Source organism: Notothenia rossii (assembly GCF_949606895.1).
Source record: "Notothenia rossii genome assembly, chromosome: 7".
Lineage (NCBI taxonomy): Eukaryota > Metazoa > Chordata > Actinopteri > Perciformes > Nototheniidae > Notothenia > Notothenia rossii.
This window is the reverse complement of record NC_136905.1, coordinates 7376180-7404088: the sequence shown is the minus strand read 5'-3', so window position 1 is coordinate 7404088 and position 27909 is coordinate 7376180. Positions and strand designations below refer to the sequence as shown.

The 27909-nt window shown below is 42.0% G+C and overlaps 2 protein-coding genes across 4 annotated transcripts in view; both read right to left on the bottom strand.

The window, feature by feature from the left end:
• Positions 1 to 866: 866 nt before the first annotated feature.
• On the bottom strand, positions 867 to 26391 carry iffo1b (intermediate filament family orphan 1b). Of its 3 annotated transcripts, none has more exons than XM_079693114.1 (9): positions 23883 to 26391; positions 16519 to 16579; positions 14894 to 14998; positions 12318 to 12458; positions 11472 to 11593; positions 11011 to 11137; positions 8893 to 8985; positions 7282 to 7418; positions 867 to 5604 (listed from the first exon to the last, which is right to left on the bottom strand). In XM_079693114.1, exons 1-9 carry the CDS (start codon positions 24836 to 24838, stop codon positions 5505 to 5507), a joined length of 1842 nt encoding a protein of 613 aa, XP_079549240.1. In that variant the 5' UTR covers positions 24839 to 26391; the 3' UTR covers positions 867 to 5504. The 3 variants fall into 3 exon arrangements, with proteins under 3 accessions (XP_079549240.1, XP_079549239.1, XP_079549238.1); XM_079693113.1 differs by having other exon boundaries at positions 11472 to 11635; positions 14903 to 14998; positions 23883 to 26390; XM_079693112.1 differs by having other exon boundaries at positions 11472 to 11635; positions 23883 to 26389.
• Positions 26392 to 26826: 435 nt separating this feature from the next.
• Positions 26827 to 27909, bottom strand: part of opn9 (opsin 9) — an 11573-nt gene continuing 10490 nt past the window's right edge. The window contains exon 5 of the mRNA XM_079640818.1: positions 26827 to 27778. Within this exon, the coding sequence (XP_079496944.1) occupies positions 27165 to 27778 (614 nt within the window). The 3' untranslated portion in view covers positions 26827 to 27164. The remainder of the gene's footprint in view (positions 27779 to 27909) is intronic.

Below are 27909 nucleotides of genomic sequence, written 5' to 3'. Positions count from 1 at the left end.
ATAGGTTAATAAAAACGTAGCTCAAGCATTTATGCAGCTTGATTTGAAGCGTGCGTGTGTGAGGGGCAGAACCGTGTGTGCGTGCGTGCGTGCGTGCGTGCGTGCGTGCGTGCGTGTGTGTGTGTGTGTGTGTGTGACCAGGTGTCCCGCTTTTTGTGGGACTGCACACACAGCATTTTTATTATTTGTCCCGCATTTGAGTGACAGTCGCGCAGAAAGGCCGGATCGGTTCGCTGACGGCCGGCACCGCCCTTTATTATTGTTCAAACGGCATCATGTTGAGCTGACAGACGACACAGAGGTCCACAGTGACAGCCGGCACCGCCCTTCATTATTATTATATTGTTCAAACGGCATCATGTTGAGCTGACAGGCGACACAGAGGTACAGAGTGTACCCCCCCCCCCCCCCCCCCGTTGACAGTTCACGAGCGCGTCCATATGTCTCCGTCCACCCCGCCCCGTCCACCCAGTAAAAAAAATCCCCACTACACCACTGATTAGAACTGGTTTATAAATGGTTCTTAAAGATTAATAAAGTGTTTACAACCTTTAAGTGAAGTGCTCGCTTTACACTCACTCTTTGCCAAATGTTAGATTCCTCGGACCAAAACATTTGAAAACATTTGACAAACCTGACAAAAAGTGACCTGCTGATCGCAGCCTAAAAAATATTTAAAAAACAGCAACATGTCTTTACAAAACTGTGTCCTCGTTTGTTCTGGTAAGAGATGGTGATGTTGTTAAATGCTGTGAGCATAGCAAACACAATACCATTCACCTCCATTGGTTTCTTTGTAATTTCGGTAGACAGACCCTTTAACGAAAAGCAGACCGACATGTTGTGTTAAATAATCACACGAGATCTTGTTGCTCAATTGCATCTTTTATTCTTTCAGTCTCTCTCGACACGTTACATACTGTAGCTCTGCAGTGAAGCCTTTTAGCCTAAATTACTGTCTGGATGTTTAAAGCTGCTTCGTCACACATCTGGAGCACCTCATCAATACTCAGAGTTATCATCTAATTGCTGTTTGACACAAATTCAATCCAAATGCTTCTTTAAATATGTGAAAGAAATGACAGTGACAACTAAAAAGACCAATCAGGCGCTTTTAGTTTTCGTTTGATTCAGATAATGTTGAGTTTTCTTTCCAGGTGTGTGACTGTGGACATTCTTCATTTGCAGTCTTTGAACAGAAGTCTATATTCAAAGCTATATTTCCATTACACATTATAATAATATCAAAGCCATCGTACAGTTCATTTCGCTTAAGCATTTGCATTTCAGTAATTCTGTAATTTTTGTTTAGTTTTTTATAACTTGAGTTATTTTTAAATTGACTTTATTCGGCAAACACATACACTCATAAGGAAAAAGATCCAATAGGAAACAAAGAACTCCATTGTCTTTTAATTTGAAATATTTACAATTTTATAGGTGGTTTTTGTCAAAAAGACAGCTCAGTCTCAAACAGAGACGACATCAAATTGGACTTGTTACGTTTCCTTCTTCTTCTTCATGTTGTACATTTGCCCCAGTGAAAGTCTTTTTAAAAACACTCACTGTACATAACACCCGAAAACATACACACTGGCACATGCATACATAGAGACTCACTCAGTGCGTTAAACTATACAAAGGGAAATGGTGTTTTCCGTCTCACTCAAGATTGTCTCTGACATCCTCCTTCTGCATTCAAACAGTAGTGGAAACACTGCGATTAGCATTCAGCTAATCCAACAGCCACACATGCAGTTTATATACGATTAAAATCTGCCGTCATACGGTTTCTACGGAAGCCCTGAAAAACAAACGAGAAAACATACATATCGTGGTAATTCATTTTTTAAGTCTGATCTAAACACATATTTTTGGTTTTTCTTTGACTTATGAAGAGATACAAATAAAGTTATTTTAAACAACAATTTTATTTGTTATGTTTTAATGCTTTCATTTTTCAAGTTACCTTTTTTTCTATCAGTAAAAATACGTTTTGGCGCTGTTACATTTCTAAGTTAGCCTTTTTTATCGGCACAAACCGGTGGAAAAATACTTTTTCATGGTGACATTTTTTATTTTCCTAACTTTTGTTGTTGCAATGCTTATTTTGGTCACCAGAATAAACCACTAAACCACGCTCTAAATAAAACTAAAACAGTAGTGTTGTCTTTCAGGTGAGTTTAAAAAAAAAAATGACAGTAATGTAGCGTAACTAGCTTAACTTGCTAACGCACAATATACGCATCTTGTGTTTACAGTGCACTGAGAAACTAAGACTGACCTATAAGAAGAACTTAAGCGGTTTTTAGTGCCATTGAGGTAGTGGTGCAATATGGTGGCAAAAAAGAGCATAGCAACAACAAACACGAAAAAGATACTTAACAGATTTAAAAAATGATCAAGGCAAAAAATATCCGTCCATTTGAACTGTGGAAAGAAAATGAAGGAAGACTCGCATAAAACCTTTTCCCACCCATTTTCAAGGATAAAATAAAGCAACTATGGAAAATAATTAAGGAGGATTGTCCCGACAAAAGACATATTTTGAGACTGTTCTTAAGTCATAAACATTACATGTTACTTGATAGCAAGGGTCTAACTTTGGTTTGAGAAGTGGGGGGGGACACACAAAACAGGGGGTCCCCCGCAATGAACATTTTTCTCAATTTAATTCCATTTCCTGCATTTCTACAAATATATTAGGGACTATAGTGTTAACAGATCCCAGAAAATGTGTAGTGTATATAATGAGTGTGCACACTTATCTAGTATCCTATCCATGTGAACCTGTTTTATTTGTGATGACCTCACATCCTCTTGGGGGGTCCGGGGGCATGCACCCCCGGGAAGATTTTTTTTTCTTTAAATTGAAGCTAAATGCATCAATCTGGTGCACTTTGAGGGCAACATTAAGAGATTTATGGATACAGCTCTCAACACTCATATGAAACAGAACTGTATATATTTCAATCATCAAAAAACCATTAGAATATTGGAATCATCCAATCATCCAATCATCCAATCATTGGAAGGATTTCTTAACTTATTTTATATACAACTAATTACATAGACGGACATATTCGTTTACATAGATGACCAGACCGTTTGAGACCCGCTGAGATAACTTAGACTAAAGTTTACAACCTAATCCCTCAGAGTCCTTTACCTCCCTGAGCACAAATGGGATTTTGAAAAGTGGGGGGGACATGTCCGCCCTGCCCCCAGTGGAAATTACACCCATGCTTGATAGACGCTTGTATCCAAAGCGACTTACATACTCAATACTGTGGACAATCCCCACAGGAGAAATTTGGGGTGAAGTGTCTCAGGGACACAACGACATGCTGACTGCAGTGGGGTTTGAACCTGTGACCCCCTGACCCGAACACCAACGCACAACCCACTGCGCCACACACCTCCCAAACACAGGAGCGAAAACAATAAAGATTAGATTTTGAAAATAGATCTCCAGTGCATTTGTCTAGTTTGCCTCTCAGGGCTTCCGTAGACTTTCTTTATCGTTGAAACAAAGAGTTGAAGTGTGAGTCGCAGCAGAAGCAGAGGACATATTTCACCTGATACAACCACACAGAGGAAAATACAGCCAGGAATAAAGTTAGACAACAGTGTCCGTTAATAGAGCATTGAAGATATCCAGCAGTACGCTAATATACTGCTTTACTGTAGCAGTGTGTCGGACTTAAAGTTCATGGTTACATGTGCACGGAGAAAAGTAAAAATGAGGTATGTGTTCGTTAAATTCATTATTCTAGTATCCCACCTGCAGCAGGTACAGTGGAGGATGAGGAAATATGAACAGAGGAAATATATTTGTATATTTCCAACATGTTTAAGTAAGCTGATTATTTCATACACATTTTTGCTCTGCCCTTTCTTTCTGTGTGCAAACAGGCTCAAAAATAGATACACATCAAGCACCTTGTTGAAATAGCTTCGGCAGCTATAATGATTTTTTTTACACAGCCATTTTCTGTTCACATCTGACCATTTTATTTTGGCACTCAACAGCTAACTCACTTTATTTTATGACCATCTATGTGTTCAGCTTTTACACTGACTCAGCATTACGGCTAAAGTACTTTGTTATTAGTTCATCCCACAGCAGAAAAAGAGCCTCAACTGACTCCAGATCAGCGTCAAGAAGGTGTTTATAAATCTGAAATGTATGCATGCTTCCCTCTTTGAAACGGCAACATCCTTCTCCGTTGTTTCCAGAGACTTTGAGTTTCACCTTTTAGAGTTGTATCTGCAAGTTGCAATGCACGTTCAATCCAATTTTTTTTATGCAATATTGTAAACTACCTTGCAAGTGCTACACTTCCAAACAATTGTTTACATTTCACTGACAAATTGACGTGGTTGGCTTTGCTTGGAAATATTTATCTGAGTTTAAGGGTTGAAATGTTAGTATGGTTTGCATTAGCGACCAAAATGATGCCTAACGCTTACTGCCAATGTTGTTAGTGTTGTTAAAATGTTGTGACATGATGAGACATTTATTCGTAGTTTTAATGCAACGCTAACATCGAGGTAAGCCAGGAAATCCTAAGTAAATCCACAATGGATAACGTAATTAACGGTGGATTATTCACGTTAAATCCAGTTTGGATTCCGGTGATTTGCAGAACACCAAAACTGTTTTCAGGATTATACCTTCCTCATGTTGGCAGGAGGGAAGTGACATGTTGACATTCAGAGGCACAACTCTGCTGCACCACAACTCATGTTTGAATTATTCATAATATTTCGAGCACATCTGTTATAATGTATTTGTGACTTTACCCTTTTGCTTTGCCTGTGGTGTAAAATGGTACTGCAAAGACCGAAAGCAAGCTGTGAATCTGCAGCTGTTAGGCAGTAAAATGCTGAATCATGACTTATTTTTACACTTTAAAGTCCTAAGCTTATCATTATATTATCAAACTGACGGATAACACTCAGAAATACACTCCAGGATAGCCGTTGCAGTACTTAAACTATCCCTATCATAGTTTTTTGTTTGTTTCGTGATAGAAGGTAAATTACAGGCATGTACATTTGTGTGGAGTGGATTCTTAGTGACCTTGCAGCAAGTTTTGCTTGATTATTTTCAGATGCCCAGTAGTTTAACTATTCTTTTTTGTGGAGTGAATACATCATGCTATGCTTTCCTGCAGCCTACATCTCTGCACTGCATTTAGCCTGTTTACTTACAATAAACTACTTCAAACGTAAGTATTTTCACAAGAAAATCCAATTATAGATTTCCCGATTCACAAATGTATCTACCGCTATCCAACTCTGGATCACAAGACCTCTCCTCTCCGCAGGGCTTTGACATCTTGTCGTTTGCAGGAAGGATTTCCAGCACGACTGCGTAAATGAAGCGGCTCGTCTGTAAACATGGTGTTGCCTTTGTTACAGGAGTGTGTGTTGCGTTGGTGTGGTACTGTAGCTGGATGTGGTGGAGCCCCCCTCACTGCCGTGACTGTGAGGAGGGGTCAGGATCTGCCAGAGCTCGAGGAAGAGGGCGGAGACGATGAAGATCTGTCGCTTTCTCTCTGCTCGCCTCGCTCAGCGGAGGCAGGAGCTGCAGGGTCACTGAGACACACAGAAACAAGAACATGAAGACATGCTTAAAGGTCCCATGTCATGCTTTTCCGGTTATCACCCGTCCCCTTGTGTGTTATGTAGCTTCTTCTGCATGTGAACGGTCTGCAGTCACAAACCCTCAAAGTACACCCTGTAGCGAGTAAAACTCTAACACAGAGAAGACCTGTCTATGCTGCCCCAGAACGCCTCGTTGGACATTTCTCTTTTTCATTGTTTACTCCTTGGGTATAGTGACGTAACGGCTCCGCAGATTGGTCCAAAAGAACCAATCTGCGGAGCCGTTACGTTTGGACCAATCCGCGGACTTCGTCACACACACACACTCGGCGGGACATTGCGAGGCTCGCTGCTGGGACACCGCGGAACTCAGCCTGAGCACACACACAAACTCCCAGCCAGGCTGTGGGTGTGTGTGTGTGTTTGGGCTGGGTTTCGCTGTCTCGCAGACGGCCACTGGGCTCATAGGGAGGGGGGGGGGGAAGGAGCTTCAACAAGCCGTTTAGGACAGAAAGTGAATACACATACTTTACAGAGATGCTGTATGAGAAACCAATGTGAGTTTGGAAAATTGCACAATATAAATCTAATTTACTAGAGCTGAACAATGGAATTATGATCCGTAGAAATGGCCATGACATGGGACCTTTAAGTTTAACAGATTATTCATTTGTTAAACTTAGGGATGGGCAACATTCAAATATTATATAGATATTGTAAAATGAGACCTTAGATCATGCCTAGATGTTTCATTATATAGGAATCACAGAAACACAGTCAAATGTATTGCCTTTCAACTACAGCTGGTCAGCGTATCATGGGATATTGATATTGATATGTGAGACGAGATATAGTCTTAGAGTTTGAAAATTGTAATATAGTACAATAGGTAGGTGATTGATCGGTGTCTTCTCTGGTTTTAAAGGCTGCATTACAGTAAAGTGATGTCATTTGTAACCCACGTATTCATTTAACAAATTGGAGAAGATAATTGTTGTATTACAGATCATCTATTGAATGTTTTAATATTGTTTCTAAATGTTTAAAATGAAAATTCAAGTAAAGTCCCCTCACAAAACTGAAGAAATAGTCAAATAAATTGAAAAAGATTGCATTACCAAGACTAAAATGCCATGAGTAATCGTATGTCTGTGTCTGTCTGTCTGTCTGTCTGTCTGTCTGTCTGTGTGTGTGTGTCTGTCCGTCTGTCTCTCTGTCCATCCGTCTCTCTGTCTCTATGTCCGTCTGTCCATCTGTCTGTCTGTCTGTCTGTCTGCCTTTTTGTCTGTCCGTCTCTCTGTCCGTCTGCCTGTCTGTCTGCCTGTCTGTCTGTCTGTCTGCCTGTCTGTCTGTCTCTCTGTCCGTCTCTCTGTCCGTCTGCCTGTCTGTCTGTCTGCCTGTCTGTCTGTCCGTCTGCCTTTCTGCCTGTCTGTCTGTCCGTCTGCCTTTCTGCCTGTCTGTCTCTCTGTCTGTCTGTCCGTCTCTCTGTCCGTCCGTCCGTCCGTCTCTCTGTCCGTCCGTCCGTCCGTCCGTCCGTCTCTCTGTCCGTCCGTCCGTCCGTCTCTCTGTCCGTCCGTCCGTCCGTCCGTCCGTCCGTCCGTCCGTCTGTCCGTCTGTCTGTCTGTCTGTCTGTCTGTCTGTCTGTCTGTCTTTCCATCTGTCTGTCACCTGTCTTTGTCTCCGCTGTGAGTGATGAGTCTCCTGCAGGTCTCCATCTGGACGTCCAGGCCTCTCTTCATGGAGCACATCTCCATGTACTCGTGCAGGTGTCGGTTCATGTCGCTCTTCGCTGTGGCCAGCTCCAGCTGCAGGCAGAAAACATGCAGAAACACATTTAGTTTAGTTCTTTGTTTATTCCACACATGGCAGTTATTTTAAAACAAAACATGTACACTACAAAATCTTATTTTACCTGCCCCTTCTTGAAAAAAAAAAGTAATTAACCATAAAAAAGTAAAATAAATATTCTTTCAGTCTCAGTTCTTACAAATACTGAAACATAAAACCAGAACACAATCAAAAGTCCATGTCTAATTACACTTTCTTTATACATTTTCTTAAACATAAAAATGTTCTTACAACCCAAATCATTCAGCAAAGAATTCCCCTTCTGTACGCCAAGAGATACACATCCCTCTCTTAAAGTAGTACGTGCAAACTGATGCTTAAAATGTAATTTCCTCCTATGATCTTACTAAGTTTGTGATTATGCATTTACGGAAAGTGTGTTCAAACCATGACATACTGTGCAAATGACTGCTGGATGAAACTCTTGTATGTCATGTGTTAGTGAAAATGTATTCTTGCTTATGTGCGGGATTAATATAAAGTATACCGTACACTGCAGTTAGATAAGAAAAGGAGAGAGAGAAATGTGTTCATATTTGAGCCTCGTGGAGGAATTGATCAGTACCAGGGAAAAACGTACCATAGAGTCTGAGTCACTTAACGCTGAGTCATTATGTAAATAATCTTCAGAGCACTGCATAACAACACATAACACTGCATCAAGAGACAAAAACAATGTGTGTAAAGCAGTCCTTTTTATCGTGAACAACTCAGAGCTGTATTAGTAAGATAGGAAAATACATAGATATTGTATATATGGATGATGCACAAAACGCTTTTTGATTGGATTTCTAGCGAGAAGTGCATATTGTACTTTTAGTATCTACGTCCAGTGGATGTGTAGGATCTATAGTTTGATAGATATTCCGAAGATGATTTGAGGTCTCGCCAGGAGAACGTGTATACTACGTCTTTCCGCAGCGTCCATGTAAAGTTGGCGTCAAACCTCACGGGGTGAAAACAGTATTTCCGGTCTAGAAGCTTTCATAATAAAACCGGAAGTATTTCCCTCACTGTCAAATGATTACACAGTGATGTATCTGCATTACTCACTCACTGAAAGCATCAGTTTTCCTTGTTAATTACACAATGTTGATTGGTTTAAATTGTGTACAATGCTTCTGTGTTTTTAACCTTCGATTCGGAGAAACAAATAGTTTTTTTGGAGTTTAGGATGGCCGAAGACACTACACTACCCATAATCCTCAGCTACGTGAACTGCTTATTCTGGATACTGTTTTTGCTTTTGAGTCTATGTATGCCTCTTTTCCTTTTCTCCCACGCTTTGTATATGCAACACCCAAAGATTGCAAACAATGGTGTCTTGTTATTCCTTGTATTCCATGGAGCAGAGAAATAACAATGAAGGAATGAAGAAATACATGAACAGGGTTATTTCTGGAATTTAAATAAACAGAGATGGGGTCTGACCTCAATCTGGTCGATGGTCTCCTGGTATTCCTTCTCTCGGGACTGGAAGAGACATTCTGTGTCATTGATCACCTTCTCCAGACAGTCCTCCTGCTGTAGGGAGAGAGGAGAGATGTTCAGACTATCTGTGTTGGTATAGATTTAGATGTGCATGTGATCAAATGTATTAACACGGTAATCATGACACAATCAGACACAACTGTAGGTGCGGTGACACGACTATCAAAGCCCGGATAGCTAGATAGGTTATGTTCAGCTCAAATTTCCCCGACTGATGCAGATCCTCCCCTCAGAGAGACAAATAACACACGGCCGGTGAATGAAAACCAATACCTACATGCATTACTTGGAAACAACCAAAATGCACGTCCATACAGGCTAGACAGAGCATCTGTTTTAGTGTGTGTGTGTGAGAGAGAGAGAGAGTGAGAGAGAGTGAGAGAGAGTGAGAGAGAGTGTGAGAGAGTGTGAGAGAGTGAGTGAGTGAGTGAGTGAGTGAGTGAGTGAGTGAGTGAGTGAGTGAGTGAGTGAGTGAGTGAGTGAGTGAGTGAGTGAGTGAGTGTGTGTGTGTGTGTGTGTGTGTGTGTGTGTGTGTGTGTGTGTGTGTGTGTGTGTGTGTGTGTGTGTGTGTGTGTGTCCTGAATCGCCCCAGACACGGCAGAGCATTGAAGGTCAGTGTGAGACAAATCTAAATCGACCATCTTAATCTGCTGCTGCTCGGCACATCATCTCCACATCAGAAGTTTAAAAGCTTCTTTGAAGTCTGGACGGAAAATATCGATTAACAAGCAGCCGTCTGAAGGATGCTAGGAAAGGTTCAGATCATTATCATATGCACAAAGTCTACGCTCTCAAGTGTCCTTTGATCGAAAAATAGGGACTTAGCTGAACAGAAAAAAGCCCTGTCACTGTCTGGGGACCTCCGTTAATATGTGATGATTGTAGATGTCCTCTGTGAACTAAATTCCTTGTTAATGGGCATCTGCGATTTGGAGTTTTTATTTTGAGGCTTCTTACTACCTCCTTCCTAGTGGAGATGTATGGAGGCTGCATTAGTAATCATACATGACAGTTTGGACAGATTCAGATTCAGGAGGTTCATGTCACTCCACAGACCCAGGAGATCAATTTGCATGGCGAGCAAACAAAACAAAATAATAAAAGCCTTGAATCTTGAATCTTGAATTGAAACATCTTTGTGAATATTATATACACATCAACAGGCTCATGGTAGATGTCACGCAGAGCATTAACATCAGATTCACTGATAATCTCAGTAAATTCAAGTAGTGTGACATAGGGACGTCAGTATGATACGGAAGTTAAAAACTCCCTCTGGACGGACCCTTGGGATTTTAGCCTTTGCAGACCATTTAAATGCACAAAAATCTACAGGAAAGGGAAAACCCCAAAAAGGTATAATAGGGTCCCTTTAAACCACATGTGTCAAACTCAAGGCCCGGGGGCCAAATCAGGCCCTTGGTGGATTTAATTTCGGCCCGCAGGATAATTTCGAATTACTATTAGATCTGGCCCGCCGGTATATTGCACGCACACCTTCACTCCATCCTGAGGGTCTCCTCAGCTCAGAGCCTGAGCCCAAACATTGATGACCTTGCACCCAAGATGAGATGCCAAGTATCTGAACTAGCATCACAGAGCAGCAACCTGAGTTTAATGGATGTTTCCTTCTGCACTTTCTTTCTTGAGACAACAGAGCATGTTTGTTTGTTCTTTGAGGGAAATAGTTTTGTTGAAGCTGTTGTTGGCCTGTGGAAAAATGTAATCATAAGGAATGACTCTGCAGATAGAGCCATAAGAAATGAATGCAACTGATTATTTAATGTTGTTTTTATAGGTAATAATTTAAGCTTTGTTAGTTCCAGGTTTAATATGTGCAATAAGTTCATTTCAATACGTTTTGCAATAAACATTGAACCAGTCCGGCCCTCGATTAGTACCCATTTTTAAATGTTGGCCCACTGTGTATTTGAGTTTGACCCCCCTGCTTTAAACTGTTATAACTAGCTTTCTATGTCTAGGTATTGTCTTTGCGTTCTGTATCTTTATTTCTTAAACAAAGTGACATTTGAAACAAGTCGTGCATCTCCAATCTACCTCTCCTGGTGGGTGGCTGGGGTCAGGAGGCAGAGTGCCACCTGGGAAGTCCTCCCAAAGCAGCAGGGTCTCTTCAGTCTCCTCCCAGGCCAGACTGTCGCAATCATCCTCAAACTCACACTCACGCCTAAGACAGAAACAAAAACACACATTTAAAGAAATAATTAGTGTTAGTGCAGAAACATTATACTCCTCATATAAGCGCTTTGAGAACCAGGAAAAGCTCTTCCTCGCTAACTGCATTCAAAGAATCACTCAAAACCCACCTGTTCAACACTGCATTCAAACTCTGCCCCCCCCCCCTCTTTTCTGTTTTGATTTTACTCTTGATATATTTTTCTTCGTTTTTTGTTTTATTCTCTGTCAAAGCGTCTTTGAGTTATTAGAAAAGCGCTATATAAGTGTCATGTATTATTATTATTATTATTATTATTATTATTATATTTCATCATCCCACTCACAGTTGGTTCAGCATCCTCTGCATCTCCTCGTTGATCTGATTGGCCGAGGAGCCGCCCCCCCCCTCGCTCTCCGAGGTGCTCACGGACTCGTCACACTCGCTGCCGTTGAAGGACAGAGGAGTCTGTTTGCGGCGAGAGTTCAGGGATGATTGGTTGTTAGGAACCTGCGGGGAAACGTTAGCATTCAGAGCGCCACCATCAACACTCAAGACAAACTCTAACAGGAAGTGAATGTGGATTTAATACCAGAAGATCAGATTTAGTCCTGTGCTGTGTCTCAATTCAAATATAACTCATTAGCTAACTGCCATGTCGTGCACTGTGGTGTTGTCTCTAATCGGATACAGCTGCTTTGCCATTACTGGAAGTGGCAAATGCAGCTGTTATTGTTCCTGGGAGCAAATCTTCACAGACGGCTCAATTTAGAGAATGCAATTAACTGTGGTTAGCGGCTCGACACTAAAGGGGTTGTAGGTGTTGGGGAAATATTTTCCTGGGCCCTTAACTTTGAGCCGGTTTATCAGTTTGTTAGGACCTCACTGAGCACAACCTTGGCTGCTGTGCTCTCAGTGTTTGGCGTCAGCTGATAGAGGTGTTATGGTTTTATCTTGGTATGCACAATGTTGATTCTTCTCCCAGAACTAGCTAAATACAGGGGTCTGGGGTCGAGCACATGTCTTGTGAATTCTCTGACCGAAGCTCCAAATAAACCATCAGTGTTTGCCATCAAAGTTCCTGCTCTCCTCGTGTTTCTCTGAGTCTCCATCGCTTCAGAAGTTTCCATCACAGTAGGTTTATTTATTATTCAAAAACCCACATGTTTCACTTTTGAACATGCTCTGGTACCTGGTACATCTGGATGACGTCCTCACAGTTCCTCTGCTGAGCCACGTCACAGAGGCGCGCGGTGATGTCGATCCGGCGGCAGATGTCCATGTCCACCTTCATGGCTTTCTCCTGGATCTTACTGTCCAAGTCTGACAGGTTCTGCCGAGAGGAGGGAGGGAGACAGATCAGACACCGTTCAAAGATAAATGGTGTAGGAGCCATTTTGATGAGAGTTCCTGTTTGGGATTTGGGCTGTCACAGTTGGGTTTTTCACTGTGTGTGCGCCATGAGGGAGTCGCGGTCAGATTCCCTAAGGCACAGGTATTTAAGTTTTGTTTTATCACCTGATCGGGTGTGTCTGACCCCGGAAGGGCAAATGGTTTTTGACCGCAGTGTGGGAATACAGAAAATAATGTTTGTTTAATGGATAATTGAATGGACTTCACTTACACTACAACACAGTTAAGCCACCACATAGCAACTTTAGTATTTGGCTAAATGCTTCAAACGGTATGAATGAAGCTTTAAATGGCTCTAAATATGACTGTGTGTTTCTAGTTGATAGTGGTTCAAGTATATTAATGAACTCTTAACTTATGGACTGGGGACTTGATGATCTGCAGACTTTTCCAGGCATTAAATGATCAAATGGTCCGTTAGCTTGGTTTCCCCTTATGAATGAAAGGGCTAGCCAAAAAGACAAGCTGAAGAAGGATAAACACATCCAGACCTGGCAACCAAAATGTACAAATAGTCCAATAAGTCAGAGTTTTGTTTCAGATGTCACACTCAGGACATTAAAGGCAAGGCAAGTTTATTTATATAGCACCTATCAACACAAGGCAATTCAAAGTGCTTTACAAAAATGAAAGACATTAAGAAAATGGCATTTAAAAACAGTCTTTAAAAAGAAAAGATAATCAAATAAACATTCAAACAACTTGTAGCAGGACAGGGGGGAAAGTAAACACACTCCTACAGATTCCCTGAGAAAAAGGGGCGTGGCTAATCAAGCCACCCCTGAGAGAAGCTGGAGGAAACCAATCAAGGAAATGATTGGCACCTGTGTGCTGTTAAAAGGTGGACAGCATGTCATTCAACACAAAGAGAGAAAGAACCAAGAGGAAGTTGGATCTAGCCAGGAGGAAAGTGGATTCTTGAGGACTTCATCAGAGAAATCAGGCTATTTTTGGGAGTTTTTGCCACTGAGCCCATGAGCTGTTGGGAAACATTTAACTTTCCCCTTCCCAGTTAAAACCTGCAATCCAGTGATCTACTCTGGCCTGTCACCCTCAGATAAGTTATTCTCACTACCCCAATATAATTTCCCCTCCTCTTGCACTCTACACCCACACATCCCTATCCCCTGAACTACACTCTTACCCTGAGTGACAAAGGACAACAAAGACTTCGACTAGTACCCATTTTTTTATTTTGGCCCACTGTGTATTTGAGTTTGATACCCCTGCTTTAATGTACTGATTATGATTTGGGGTTGAAAATACAGACATTTTACGTTGAAAGCGAATTGGTTGATTATTAGTTTTCCTTTGTAAACTTCAGTAGCTAGGTCGCCGGGCTATCCCTCTGTTTCTGCGTGTTTGAGCATATCATTTCTTTGAAAGCTGGCTATATTAAATATTCCTCTGTCTGGCGCCCAAATTAAATGGATTCATTCAGGGATAACACCTACGCTACAGAAATGGCGCCCAAAGTGGGGCTCGTCGACATTCATTTAAAAAAGTGAAGAAAAAAAGGGGGGGTTTAAAAATGTAAAAGTGAAAAAAATACATTGTGTTTGTTCTTCATGCATATTTGCTTGGTTGGTTTTGCATATGCTCTGCAAGGTTCATCCGTCTGTCATATTGCCTTTGACTGGTGACCTATCATGCAAAATGCACTTTTGTACGTCTTGTATACATGAATATGTGTCCCCGGTGTGTCAGGGAACTCACCAAGTGTCAGAAAACACAACTCTCTCTATTTTCCTCCATACCCAAATCTCTTAAAAAGGGGCTGCAACGGATCTGATACAGACTGATCCAGATTTGAACACTTCTATGACGTCACAGAAGTGGCGCTACGGCTATTGGGCCAACTCCACCAATCAGGAGGAGACAGCCACGGACATTGCCGTTCAAAAGCGCTGAAGACGCTGTAGTACATATGCCAGGCCTGTAGATGGTGCTGTTCTCACAGAATCAGCCCATGCAAAGACAGTGTTAAATTGAGCGAAATGAGGAATGGCTAAAATGCATGATCTGTTTGGTATTTTGAAAAATAAAAAGTATAAATATGCCTTATATAGGTATGGTCCTACACTATATTATTCAAATATAGCATGATAGGTCTACTTTAAGTGTTTTATTTACTATATGAATGTATTTGTACACATTTCATACAATTCACTCCAATAACACCGAGGCTACAAACTTATGAAATGAAGGGTTTCTTATTCAAAGTGAATAATATCCTATTCATTTACTTATTTACAGAGATGAAGGCCACAGTCAATCCACGGAGAAGCAAACATACATATAGAGACTCTTAACGTGCATATCTTTGAGAATGTTTTAGAAGTGTTTGGGTCTTACGGTGCTCACATTGCTCATGAGGCCTTTGAAGAGCACCAGCTCTGCCTTCAGCTGCTGGACTCTGACAGCCAGCTCGTCCTGACAGCCCTCGCTCTCCTGCAGGTCCTGCACACAGGAGAGAAACACATGAAGAACAACAACAAAAACACACTCCTACACACAAACACATCGGTTAACTGGTAAGTAAAGAAGCAGGAGGGCGTCAACAGAATAAAAGCCTATATCTGCAAAGTGCATGAAAAAAAAAATGGATATCTTGAATTCATAATCTCACGAGGTGATCTCTAGATGTTTCTGATGGGACAAGAAGTATCTGTTCCTCCTGTTGACTTGATTCACACGTGCAACAGTATAAGTCAGGAGGACCCTTCTCGGTCTCAGCTGTGTTTTTCTGCTTGTGGTCTTGCGTCGCGTTGCTGCTACCTAAACGGGGTCAGGTAAAGATTCCTGGCAATGTTCAAACACACGAGACATCTGCAAACACACACACACCTAGCTACCCACACACTCACAGGAAATGATAGGGTTTATAAAAGACACAGCTGCAGGAAACACAGTAGCTAACGGTTTGATATAAAAAGTACAGGGACAGCATTTCGAGAACACCAGAAGCAAAGTAAGGCGTTTCAGTTCCCAAAGAAAACACATATCTTAAAACGCACAGGAGTATATAAAGCAATGAAAACATTTGTAACCACAGTTATTAAAAAACACAGAAAACAATGTTTAAAACACAAACAATATATATGTATAGGAGCTTCTGGATGTGGTGACGCGTAGTGTTGCTAGATAATATGTTTAGAGTCAGAAGAGTAGGTTTTTATCTACTTTTAATTACTTGTATTAATTTAACTGTGATATAATGTCTTGCTATTTGCTACTTTAAGTGTTTGCCGTTTTTGTTGTCTGCAATGTTCAATGTATTTATTCAAATGTCTTGGTTTCTGATGAGTGAAATAGAGTAAGACAAGCTGTTTATGAATTAAAATGTAAATGGCTGGAAAGAGAAGCTCTGTTTAAAACATTTTTTGAAATAGGTGAACTGTATATTCTTGACTGGACTATAGCCACACAAAAAATAGAAGATGTCAGTAACTCTGAAATGATAACTGTTGTTGCACTTTTAATCAGATTATGGTCAGTGGTATAAAAACAATTATATAGAAGTGCATGAGCTCTGTATGAGTCACTGTGTGTGATTCATACTGTACAAAGGAAGCAGTCTGCAGTGTGAGGGCTGCAGAAACTCACTGATTGTTATCAGAGAAATGAAAAGCCTCGTCTAAAATATGTAACCACTAGCTGTGTGATTATTCCCGTTGATAGGGCAGGAAAACACACCGCATATGCTCAGGGTATTTTAAGGTGAGATAAGCCTCAACTGAAGCATCATGTCCAATAGTTCATTATAGTTTGAATGACTCAGGCTGATGTCAACGCTGCAAATACAAAGGTCAGATACCTTCAGTTCACACACACACACACACACACACACACACACACACACACACACACACACACACACACACACACACACACACACACACACACACACACACACACACACACACACACACACACACACACACACACACACACACACACACACACACACACAATGTTACCTCTTGCAGGTCAGTCATTTTCTGCTCCATGTCCATCCTCATGGTGTATTCCTCTTCCCATCTGAAAGACACAAAGAAATAAGAATCAAACACTATTTGAGTGCGTTGTAAAGCAAACACATAGGCCATGTTTTCAACGTGCACAAATGATCTGTTTATGCTTTTTTATTTATACATTTTATAGATTAACTTAGAAAGACACTAATCCATAATTTAGCTATTTCACAAAGTGGAAAAGCCAAAAGACTGACTCACTATTTCCAGATGTTAAACAATAGTGAGCCCAAGATGGATGAGACTGTTAAACATGGGTTTGAACAATGTTGGATAAAGAGCTGCAACAATGAATCTGAAAAATTCAAGCCAATTGTTTTTTGTTATTAAAAAATTGTAAAGCATTATTTGATGCAAAACATGGAGTACATTAGCCTTTAAAACATTTGATGCTTTACTCTGTTTTGTTTCATATAAAAAGGGAATATTTTTGGGTTCTGCGATAACACAATACGACTTTGGACATGTAGAAACTGGGATAGACATTTTGTCTTGACATTTTATAGACCAAACGATGAATCTAGAAAATAATCAGAAGATTATTATTGGTTATGAAAATAAGAGTTAGATGAAGCTCTAGCTGGACGGGAAACTCAGGGGCCGTTTCTCAATCTCGAGGAAACTGGCTTCCAAGCCAATATTTCAAGGATGCTACGTCATCGAGTGCCGCCGAAGGACTGTTCCAATCTCCAGCATACTTGGAATTCCACGAGGCCGCGTCCTTGGTTTGGGGGAAATTTCGAGGCTGCACATGGGTAGACTTCGCGTCCTTAAAATCCCCACAATGCTTTGCGCACGGACCAATTTCAAAAACCCTTGCGGAGAATGGCTGAACCGACGCAGCACACATTTAAATGTAAGTATGGAGTGGCGTAGAGCATGTGTTGGTAAATAAGTTACTTTGTACATTTGTTATCACCAAAAATGTGTTCCGTGAAAGTAAAGCAAGTTCATAATTAGATAGACATCGTGAGGTATTTATTTTCGGTACAGTTTATGTTGAAATCGTTAGAGAGAGTGGCACACTTGTTAGCCTGTTCCATTCTTCTTCGTTTTCCGAAGCCGTGGCTTGGAAGCATACTTGCTTCGTATCTGAAGGAAGTGACTTGGAAGTACGCAACTACCAAGCCAGCATCCGGATTGCTCGGTAGCACATGTACCTCCGAGTGAGTTCCTTAAGAAGCCTCGGAAAACGAAGAATGTAAGGACGAAGGTGTGCGTCATATGAGAGGCCCCGCCTTACATTTTTCGCCAAAGATTTTGAAAATTGGTCCGTGTGCAAAGCATTGTGGGGATTTTAAGACCGCGGAGTCTACACATGTGCAGCCTCGAAATTTCCCGCAACGAAGAACGCCGGCCTCGGTAGAATTCCAAGTATGCTGGACATTGGAACAGTCCTTCAGCGGCACTCGATGACGTAGTATTCTTGAAATAGTGGCTCTGGAGCAGCCTTCCTCGACATTGAGAAACACCCTCAGTCGGCTTTATAAATGTCAACACTTTAGTTTAACCTTACGGATACAAACTTTTAAACGTAACATCGTTTTTACAAGAAAAAATATATTAAAATCATCCTTTGTCAGTGTAGTGGCTTAAAAGTTTCTAGAGCCACTTACAACATACGATGATTCACAAATTTGTCAAGATGAATCCATTTATTTTTCCATTTCACCATATATCCCTCCTTCAGAGTGTGTCTGGTGTGTGTGGTTGAACTAGTTTAGCTTCCCCCGCCTAAAACCAGCCCCTTCCCCGTTAAAAGACATAATATAGCAAATATGAGACCAAGGGGTGTCAACAAATACATTCAGGGGCGTAAACAACTAAGGTGAGTAGATCAATATTCAACACGTAATATTTGTAGGCCATGGGTGTTTCTCAATGTTGAGGACGCTTGCTTGGTAGCACATGTCTTCCTAGTCACTTGCTTCAGAAGCGAGGCAAGAATCCTTCCTAGCCTCGGAAAACGAAGAATTGTGGAACAGGCTAACAGGTGTGCTTCATATGCGAGGCCCCGCCTTAAATGGAGCTCGATTTCCGCCAAAGATTTGGAAATTGGTCCGTGCGCAAAGCATTGTGGGGATTTTAAGACCGCGGAGTCTACACATGTGCAGCCTCGAAATTTCCCGCAACGAAGAACGCCGGCCTCGGTAGAATTCCAAGTATGCTGGACATTGGAACAGTCCTTCAGCGGCACTCGATGACGTAGTATCCTTGAAATAGTGGCTCTGGAGCAGCCTTCCTCGAGATTGAGAAACACCCCATGTATACTAATAAAGACAAACAATTAAAAGAAAAAGAAAACGTATATAATGAACTCAATGGCTTCTACAGTCGGTATACACATCCGGGGAACAACATGAAGGGTTGGTTGTCAGGTGCTGGATTCTTTATTTTACAACAACCACAATTCGGCAATTTGATTTCAATGTGGCCTGTGGATCTGACTTCAATATGTGAAAGCAGTTTAGTGAAATCCAATTAGGATATCAAGTGAAAGGAAATGAGGTGTCGACAGTAAAAATGTGAGTGAGAGATTTGCTGACTCACTCTCTGATCAAACGCTTGCTTGATGAATTATTTGCCGCTATGGTGCAGCCAATAACATGACGACTGGCTGGACGGGGCACGGATCCTGCATGTGATCTCAGATTCAGTGACTTCACACGGCACATGTTCCCAGAGGAGACGTGCTCTCTGCAGTCTGAATTATATAACGGCTGCTTTAAATGCAGGATGCTGCGGCACATCGGACCTTCAGGGGAAACTAAACCTGAGAGAAACTGAGTCATGAAAGAAGAGTTGTTTATGTTGTAGACTAGGATGCTTGTTTGATCAGTAAGGTGAGAGCGAACAGAAAGTGGAGAAGAACATTCTTGTGCAAGCCAAGCCCCCCCCAGCAGTAACTGTTTGCAGCGCATGGTGCATTGCAGATAGAGTGAGGAGAGGGGGAGGCGCAGTGGGAGAGAAGGAGAGAGGAAGTGTGAGGGGTATACATGAGACAGAGAAAGGGGGAGTGGTGGGGAGGGTAAAGGGGGAGAAAGAGAAGTTGTCCTTGAAGGAAAAATCCATTATGAATGGGTAACAGAGCTCGAGAAGGAAATCAGAAAGGCTGCACAATTAAAGGTGGGGTAGGTCATTTTGGAGAAATCAGCTCGAGTGGTTAGAATTTGAAAATACACGACCGGAGACAATCTGCCACTTCCTCACAGAGCCCCTCCTCCAACACACACGAACGCGCACATGACCAATGAGGGCTGAGATAAGTTTGTGCACAGATGGAAGGCTGACAGGCAGGTAGGCCGGCTCAGATGATTGGTCGAGCTTTTTACAGCGCCACAGCTTCCACAGAGGACATTTTTTTCTGGATTTTTTGTCAAAGCACTTCAGATATTCATTGCTATCGGGATGTTAAGAGGATTCCATGGAATATAAAAAAAAGTGTATCTCGAGCCGGTTTCTCAAACTTACCTACCCCACCTTTAATCTAAATGTTTTCGAAATCACAAAATGGACTGGTGGAATATTCAAAATGCAAGAAGCACAACATTTGTTAAAGGATTAAGTGTTCAAATATTTTAAATGAAGTATTGTGGAGCTGGACAACAAATCATATTCTACAAAACGTATTTGTTCAGTACAGATCCTGCTTATAAAATAAAGAACAAATAAGTACAGGTGCAGGTTATAGAAATAAGTAGCAGCTAGGGTTAGTGAACTAGCAGCCAGCTTTAACATTATGTAATTGTGAAAGTAGAGCGTTGTTACCATCCTACAGTCTAAGGTATTGAAATTAGCAAAAATAAAAGGGGTTAAAGAGGACATGATGTTCAGGTGTATATCAGTATGTAGTGTCTCTACTTTAAAGAGTCCTCTCCTGCTGATGTTCAGGTGTATATCAGTATGTAGTGTCTCTACTTTAAAGAGTCCTCTCCTGCTGATGTTCAGGTGTATATCAGTATGTAGTGTCTCTACTTTAAAGAGTCCTCTCCTGCTGATGTTCAGGTGTATATCAGTATGTAGTGTCTCTACTTTAAAGAGTCCTCTCCTGCTGATGTTCAGGTGTATATCAGTATGTAGTGTCTCTACTTTAAAGAGTCCTCTCCTGCTGATGTTCAGGTGTACATCAGTATGTAGTGTCTCTACTTTAAAGAGTCCTCTCCTGCTGATGTTCAGGTTCATATCAGTATGTAGTGTCTCTACTTTAAAGAGTCCTCTCCTGCTGATGTTCAGGTGTATATCAGTATGTAGTGTCTCTACTGGGACATGTCTCCATGCTTTAATGTTCAAAAAGCTCTTTATTGTTCTCATACTGCCTGTGCTGCAGCACCTCTTTTCACCCTCTGTCTGAAACCAGAGCCCAGTCTGCTCTGATTGGTTAGCTGGCCGGCTCTGTTTTTGATTGGTCAACCGCTAAGAGATGTCCCGCCCCTTAGCCTATCACGGACAATGTGTTGGAGCGCTAGCCAATAGAAGCACAAGTGTTACATAATGATGTCATTATGTTCAGGAAGTAAACAAAGGAGTCCAATGGAGGCGTTTCAGGCAGGGGGGGGGGGGGGGGGGGGGGGGGCGGGAGTTTGTGGGAGAGAAACTCACTCTGGAGGGAACACAGGGATTTTACTCTTTGCAGACCATGTGACCTTACAGAGGCAATACAAAAGATTACAGTATTACCTCAGGATCTGTTTTTAAATAATTGACAGCACAGGTAATGCATCCATTGTCTCGAGGTAAACTGACACATAAAGCAAGCTCACATAATTCATAATGTTGCTACGTATTAAATAGTTTTCCTACAATGTTTGCATATTATTGGATTTTATTAAAATGTCTCTATTTAGTTTGTTAGCTTTACTTGCATTTGCCTTTTTACCTGCACTGTCCCCTTTGCTGTAATTGTGATTTAAACACAAAGTGGAACCCTTTCTTTTCAGGTACAGACACAAAAATGTCGATGTAAATACGATGAAATCCTGATCTTATGTCACACACTTAGTTGGGGTCCTCATCACAAAGAGCCCACTGTGGTCAGGATCCTCTGTGGAGAATGCATGGCTGCTCATCTGGACGTAATGTGAGGGAATTCACTGATGATGTGCAGAAACATCGGGGCTACTTTGGTTCACAGATAATACGTGATGAAACACGTGTCCTTCTAAAACCAGGCAGTAGGGCTGCTCAATTCATCATATTTTAATTGCAATTACGATTATGGCTGGCAACGATTACGAAAACAACCTAATCTAAATAAAACGCTTATTTTTTTATAATTATTATTATTTATTTATTTTTTCAGTAATCAACTGTTAAAAACATGTTTTCTCCAATACATTTGGATCATTTTTAAGAATCGTGATATCAATTATTGACCCAAATAATCAAGATAATTTTTGCCATAATCGAGCAGCCCTACCAGGCAGGATTTAAAGATTGGTGTTTGATTTCTACAATAAAGTTCAAGGAAAAATCTGAGCATCCTGATTATAACTGGTGATGTCATTGCTGTGAACTGGATCATGAATAATTGATTGTGGGTTCATAGAAGTTTAATTGGAGATGTACTATGATCTCACCGTTTCATCAGAAGGTTTTAATTAGAATTTAATCTGTGGATTGTTTTCTCTATTACTAGTTTTGTTCGTAAAATGACAGATTTTTTTTAAAAAGCCATCACAACTTCCCAGAGCCCAATGTGATGTCTTTAAATTGCTTGTTTTGTTTCAAAACCTAAAAGTAAGGTTGAACGATATAGAAAATAGTATATATATATTTTGCAATGAGACACGATTAGTGGTGTTGGGAATGGAGAGTTTTTTACTCTCATTACATTGTTCAAAAAGTGTCCTTTTTTTCAAGTGTCTGTACCAAACCAAGATGTTTTCTTTGGTTTGTAAAATACAATCTGTAGTTTGGGACACCTTTAACAAATAGGGCACATCTTCGGATATTATCATAGTCTTTACTGCGATTTCCATAATATTAGAATTAATGATTGAGCCCAATCCAAAATCATTTGATTATTGTAATACGAGACGGAACATCAAGAAAAACATTTTCAGAGAAGCTAAAACCAGTGACTGCTGAGAACTTAATAGACCAAAACATTTATCAATGAATCCAGAGAATGGACAGTTTGGAGCCTAAACTAACATTGCATATTTATCATTATTTGTTATCATATATAAAATTACATTACATATTATTTAGCAACTTACAATAAGTCAAATCAAACAGTTTTTTCTGCAGGATGGATGTCCCATAATATTCCCGTAAACGTAACTACTTGTAATAATAGGAAGTGGTCGCTGCTAGCTGCAGGTCCTTCCGTTAATAAACAAACACGTCTAACTTCGTGCTGCTCTGTTGATGCCCTGTAATCCCTCATGTCCTTGTGTTGTTTCTATCGTTGCTAACGGGATGTGATCTTCTTCCCATCCTGTCATGTTTTGGCAGGGTCTCCCTTATTCGAGGTTTTTATCTCAATGTGATCTCTTGTTTAAATAAAAGCTATATAAACTATGTCGGGATCTGAAGTGAACATTTGTGACGATCATCCCTGCTAAGCTTTGACCTTCATCCTTCTTTATATTTAGCGTGTGAGGTGTTTATTTCCAGCAGCAGCAGCAGCAGCACCTGCCTCTGTGCTCAGACATGAATGTGTTGGATGCAGGCAGGGTGCAGCTGATGGATGGATGCAGTTTGTGCTGACTCTGCTGGTGACAGCTGGTCTGCAGCTGCTTTACAGCTCTGCTCAAAGTGAAGCATTACACAGGGACAACAATGCCCCTGTAGGCTTGTTAGTGCACTACTTGTATATATGTGTACTGTTGTCATAATTCATCTGTTTGAGTCTACCAGACTAGACTTACACCTGTGTCCTGTCCACATTTAAGTGTGAAAGCTTTATTTATGTATTGTTGTGCCTTCTTTTTTCATTATTTATATTATACCTCTTAATGTGTGTATATGTGTATATATATCTGTGTGTGTATATATCTATTTTTAAGTGGGTATTCAGGTGTGTATGTTTAAATATTCTTATTCTTGGGGATGGTGAGAAACGTTATTTATGTCTCCCTGTTTGTATCACTCACACACACACACACACACACACACACACACACACACACACACACACACACACACACACACACACACACACACACACACACACACACACACACACACACACACACACACACACACACACACACACACACACACACACACACACACACAGAGAGAGAGAGAAATTGATGATAACGTTGACTTGTGACTGTGTAATAAAAGGGTTTCAGTCCATTTACCTGCGTTTATACTCGTCTCTCTCCCTCTTCACCTTGGCCAGCACATTGTACAGGGCTCTGATCTCGGGGGTGATGGTGTCGATCTGGACCCCGACTCCATCCGGCTGCTCCCAGGACACCCCGGGGCTGGTCAGGCCTGCAGAGGGGCCCATCTTACGGGTGTGGTTGTAGGACCAGATGGTGCCAGGCAGGAAGCGGGGAGGAGGGTTGGTGGTGCTCCCCGGGCCGGAGCCGGTGCTGGAGAAACTTTTAGAGCCGGATCCAGGGGAGTCCACACAGGGCGAGGCCTGGCTGATGGTGATGGCCGGGTTACAGGAAGTGTAATTACTCTGGGTGGAGGTGAAGCTCTCAGATGGCAGGGTGGTGTTGTGTGTAGGTGTGAACAGCGTTGTAGGCCTCCTGGCTGAGTTGTTGGTGTTGTGGAAGGGGAGAGAGCCGGGCCTCAGAGGGATGGAGCCCACAAACCCAGTCTGCACCCCCGCCTCCTGGGAAGACCCCCTGCTGTCACAGCACCCCCCCTGACAGCCCTTGTTGGCATCATGTGCTTGTTGCAGCTGCTTCTCTAAAATCTTATTCCTGCGCTCCAACTCGTGCACTTTGGCCAGGAAGCACCTGAACCTCAGGTTGAGGGTCTTCAGGACGCTGATGTTGGAGCCCAGGTCGTTTCTGAGCGCCATGGCGGCGGGGGGGTGCGGTGCCGCGCGGTGATGGTACAGGCTGTTGTGATGGAGGTAAGAGGAGGGTGCGGTGAAGTCAGGCCCCAGATGATCAGGCCCCGGATGATCCCCCAGCAGAAAGGACGCCGCGTCCGGTCCACCGAGCAGGGTGTCGGGCAGGAGGCCTGAGGGGGAGTCCGGGTGAGAGGGGGCTGCACTCTGGTGATGGAGATGCGTGTTCGCCTCCAACAAAGGATTCATGCTATGGTAAGGGAAACTAAAGCGCTGCAGATCTGGCATGAACACGGACGGGAATAGTCTTGCTACAGCAGAATAAAAGGATGAGGAATGAACGAACCAGAAAGACAGGCGCACAACGCACCGGTATGCACCTGGTTATATAACCGAGTCTAAATCGGAATGTTAAAGCTGAGAGGTCTTAAGGTGGATCAGGGTTTTCTCTCACCGCCGCAGCCAAATATCCAAAGTGACTCACAATGCGCTGCGAGGCGAGGACACAAAATGCGGAGCTGCGCCTCGGTGAGCTGTTCTGCAAAAATAAACTTGATTAAAACGAAGGAAAATGACGCAGAGCGTGCATGGAAACACAGAAACACCGTGTCACCGCGTCAGGGAAGATCTGGCAACAAGATGTGACCGCAGGCAGGAGCGAGGCTGCAGGATTGAAGAGCCCGGTACCGTAAAGACGCAAGCAGAGGGGCACTGCTGTTTGGTTCATGTTGAAAACAGCACCAAACAAAACAACAATATATTTGTTTGCACAAGAAAGAGTTCAGATTTCGATACACATAAAATAATAATGATAAAATCCTCAATTAAGGTTTTTAAAACGGGATTACATCACCTGCTTTGTCAGACCTGCCACATGTCCCACTTTCACTGTCCCAATCTGGTTTAGCGTAATTTCATTAACAGGACATTAGTCAGACATTTAAGTACAGCGAACATGATAATGGGTTTAGGATGCATCCTTTTGATCTTTTAGCCATCTGTGTCGTATCCCTGGGACTGGGTGCAGAGGTATAGGAGAAGTACTTAGATATTGTACTTGAGTAAAAGTATAAATAACAGAGTGTAGGAATACTGTGTTACAAGTAGAAGTCCTGCATTCAAAATGTTACTTAAGTAAAAGTACAAAAGTATTAGCATCAAAATATACTTAAAGTACCAAAAGTAAAAGTAGTCATTGTGCAGATTGGTGCATTTCAGAATAATATATATGATATGTTTTATAATTATTGATGCACAATTAAAGGTGCAGCTAGTTTGAATGACTTTCTGTAAAGTATCTAAAGGTGTTGAATAAATATGGAGGCGTAAAAGTACACGATGTACCTCTGAATTGAAGTGGAGTAGAAGTACAAAGCAGCATGAAATGGAAATAATCAAGTAAATTACAAGTACCTCAGATTTGTACTTAGGTACAGTACTTGAGTAAATGTTCTTAGTTACTTCCCACATCTGACAGACGTAGTTTTTAGTTGACATTTCTTATTCTGTCGCAGCGGTAGATGATACAATTGAAACTAAGCACCAGTTAGCTTAGCTAGTTGCACCGATCGACTTAATAACATTTTAATAAGCAGATGAATCGATTCTTTAAAATAAATGATTAATTTCAGTACAATAGCATTTGCCTAATTCGACCCCTTCCTGGAGTTGCTGTTAGAGGGCATCATCAACGACATGTTGCATCTGCAGAAAACTAGTTTGAGCTGCATTTCCGGGAAGATTTTCCATGATATTTCTTAGATATATGTGGTTTCCAAAACATGAAGATACATCCAGCAGTTAGTTTAGCTAGTTTAAAGGAACAGTTCGTGTTTATACAACTGACAAGACAACAAGGTAAGAAAATCCTTTATTAATGTTATTTCAGAATGAGAAATAAGGCTCTGTACACTCATGGTAAACACACGTTATTTTCATTGTCTTGCCGTATCTGTCTGTCTGTCTGTCTGTCTGTCTGTCTGTCTGTCTGTCTGCCTGTCTGCCTGTCTGTCTGTCTGTCTGTTTGTCTGCCTGTCTGCCTGCCTGTCTGCCCGCCTGCCTGCCTGCCTGCCTGCCTGTATGTCTGTCTGTCTGTCTGTCTGCCTGCCTGCCTGCCTGTCTGTCTGTCTGTTTGTCTGCCTGTCTGTCTGCCTGTCTGTTTGTCTGCCTGTCTGCCTGTCTGTCTGCCTGTCTGTCTGTCTGTCTGTTTGTCTGTCTGTTTGTCTGTCTGTCTGTCTGCCTGTCTGTCTGTTTGTCTGCCTGTCTGTCTGTCTGCCTGTCTGTCTGTCTGTTTGTCTGCCTGTCTGTCTGTCTGTCTGTCTGTCTGTCTGTCTGTCTGTCTGTCTGTCTGTCTGTCTGTCTGTCTGTCTGTCTGTCTGTCTGTTTGTCTGCCTGTCTGTCTGTCTGTCTGTCTGTCTCTCTCTCTCTCTCTCTCTCTCTCTCTCTCTCTCTCTCTCTCTCTCTCTCTCTCTCTCTCTCTCTCTCTATCTATCTATCACATAGTGCTGGATGTGGAGCATCTCAGGTCTCTCCTCATCGTCCTCCCATCGATGCAGCAGTGTCCACGTGGCCTTCAGTGTCCAAGGCGTTAAAGTTCAGTGTGTGTGTGTCCCACTCAGATAGTATGTGCCCAGGAGTTGAATCTCCCCTTACTCTTACTCTCCCTTGTCTTTTGTTTGCTCAGATTTCTGCTTTGTCTCTCTAGATTCGTGGACATTTTCCTCTTCTCCGCCTTCACCTGGCCGAACATCATGGCGTACATGTCATACCTGAACTCCCGGTTCATGATGTGGTAGATCAGAGGGTTGAGCATGGTGTGGGACTTTGCAAGCATGGCGGGGATTAAGCTGACTAAAGGAGAGAAGGCGGACCTGGGGCTGCTGGGTTCACTCGGGGAGGCGATGGAGGCTGAATTCATCTCCAAGCCGCTCCACCTGCTCTCAGGGTTGTAGCAAATGTGTCTGTAATATTCTGTAGCTGTCCAGTTGAGCAGCGAGGGGATGTCCAGGGTCTTTGGGGGATTCGCAGAGCTCGACTCCTCCACCACAGAGTGTAGAGACGCCTCCTGGTCCTCACTGGGAATGAGTGCAGAGATCAGAGAAATGGTGGCGTACGGCATCCAGGATATGAGGAAGGAGGCACACACCACCGCCGCCATCTGAAAAACACACACAGATTCATTTGAGAACATGTTATAATATCCAGCAATAATAAAAGGTACATTTAAAACTGTTTTGTATTTGTTTAAGTGTGTAATTTTGTTGATGTGCCTGAGTGCGTAGATAGGTAGGTAGGTAGATACTTTATTTATCCCAAGTTAAGGAATTGTTTTGTCAGAGCAGCATTTTCCCAGTGAATGT

What these genes read in the sequence shown, in the direction of transcription:
- iffo1b (XM_079693112.1), bottom strand. Translation starts at nt 24,838, where the DNA reads ATGCCAGATCTGCAGCGCTTTAGTTTCCCTTACCATAGCATGAATCCT. An exon ending in TCATGAGCAATGTGAGCACC is followed by an intron (nt 12,459 to 14,893) that starts GTAAGACCCAAA and finishes TCCTCTCGGCAG; the next exon opens with AACCTGTCAGACTTGGACAG. An exon ending in CAGAGGATGCTGAACCAACT is followed by an intron (nt 11,138 to 11,471) that starts GTGAGTGGGATG and finishes TTTCTGTCTTAG; the next exon opens with GCGTGAGTGTGAGTTTGAGG.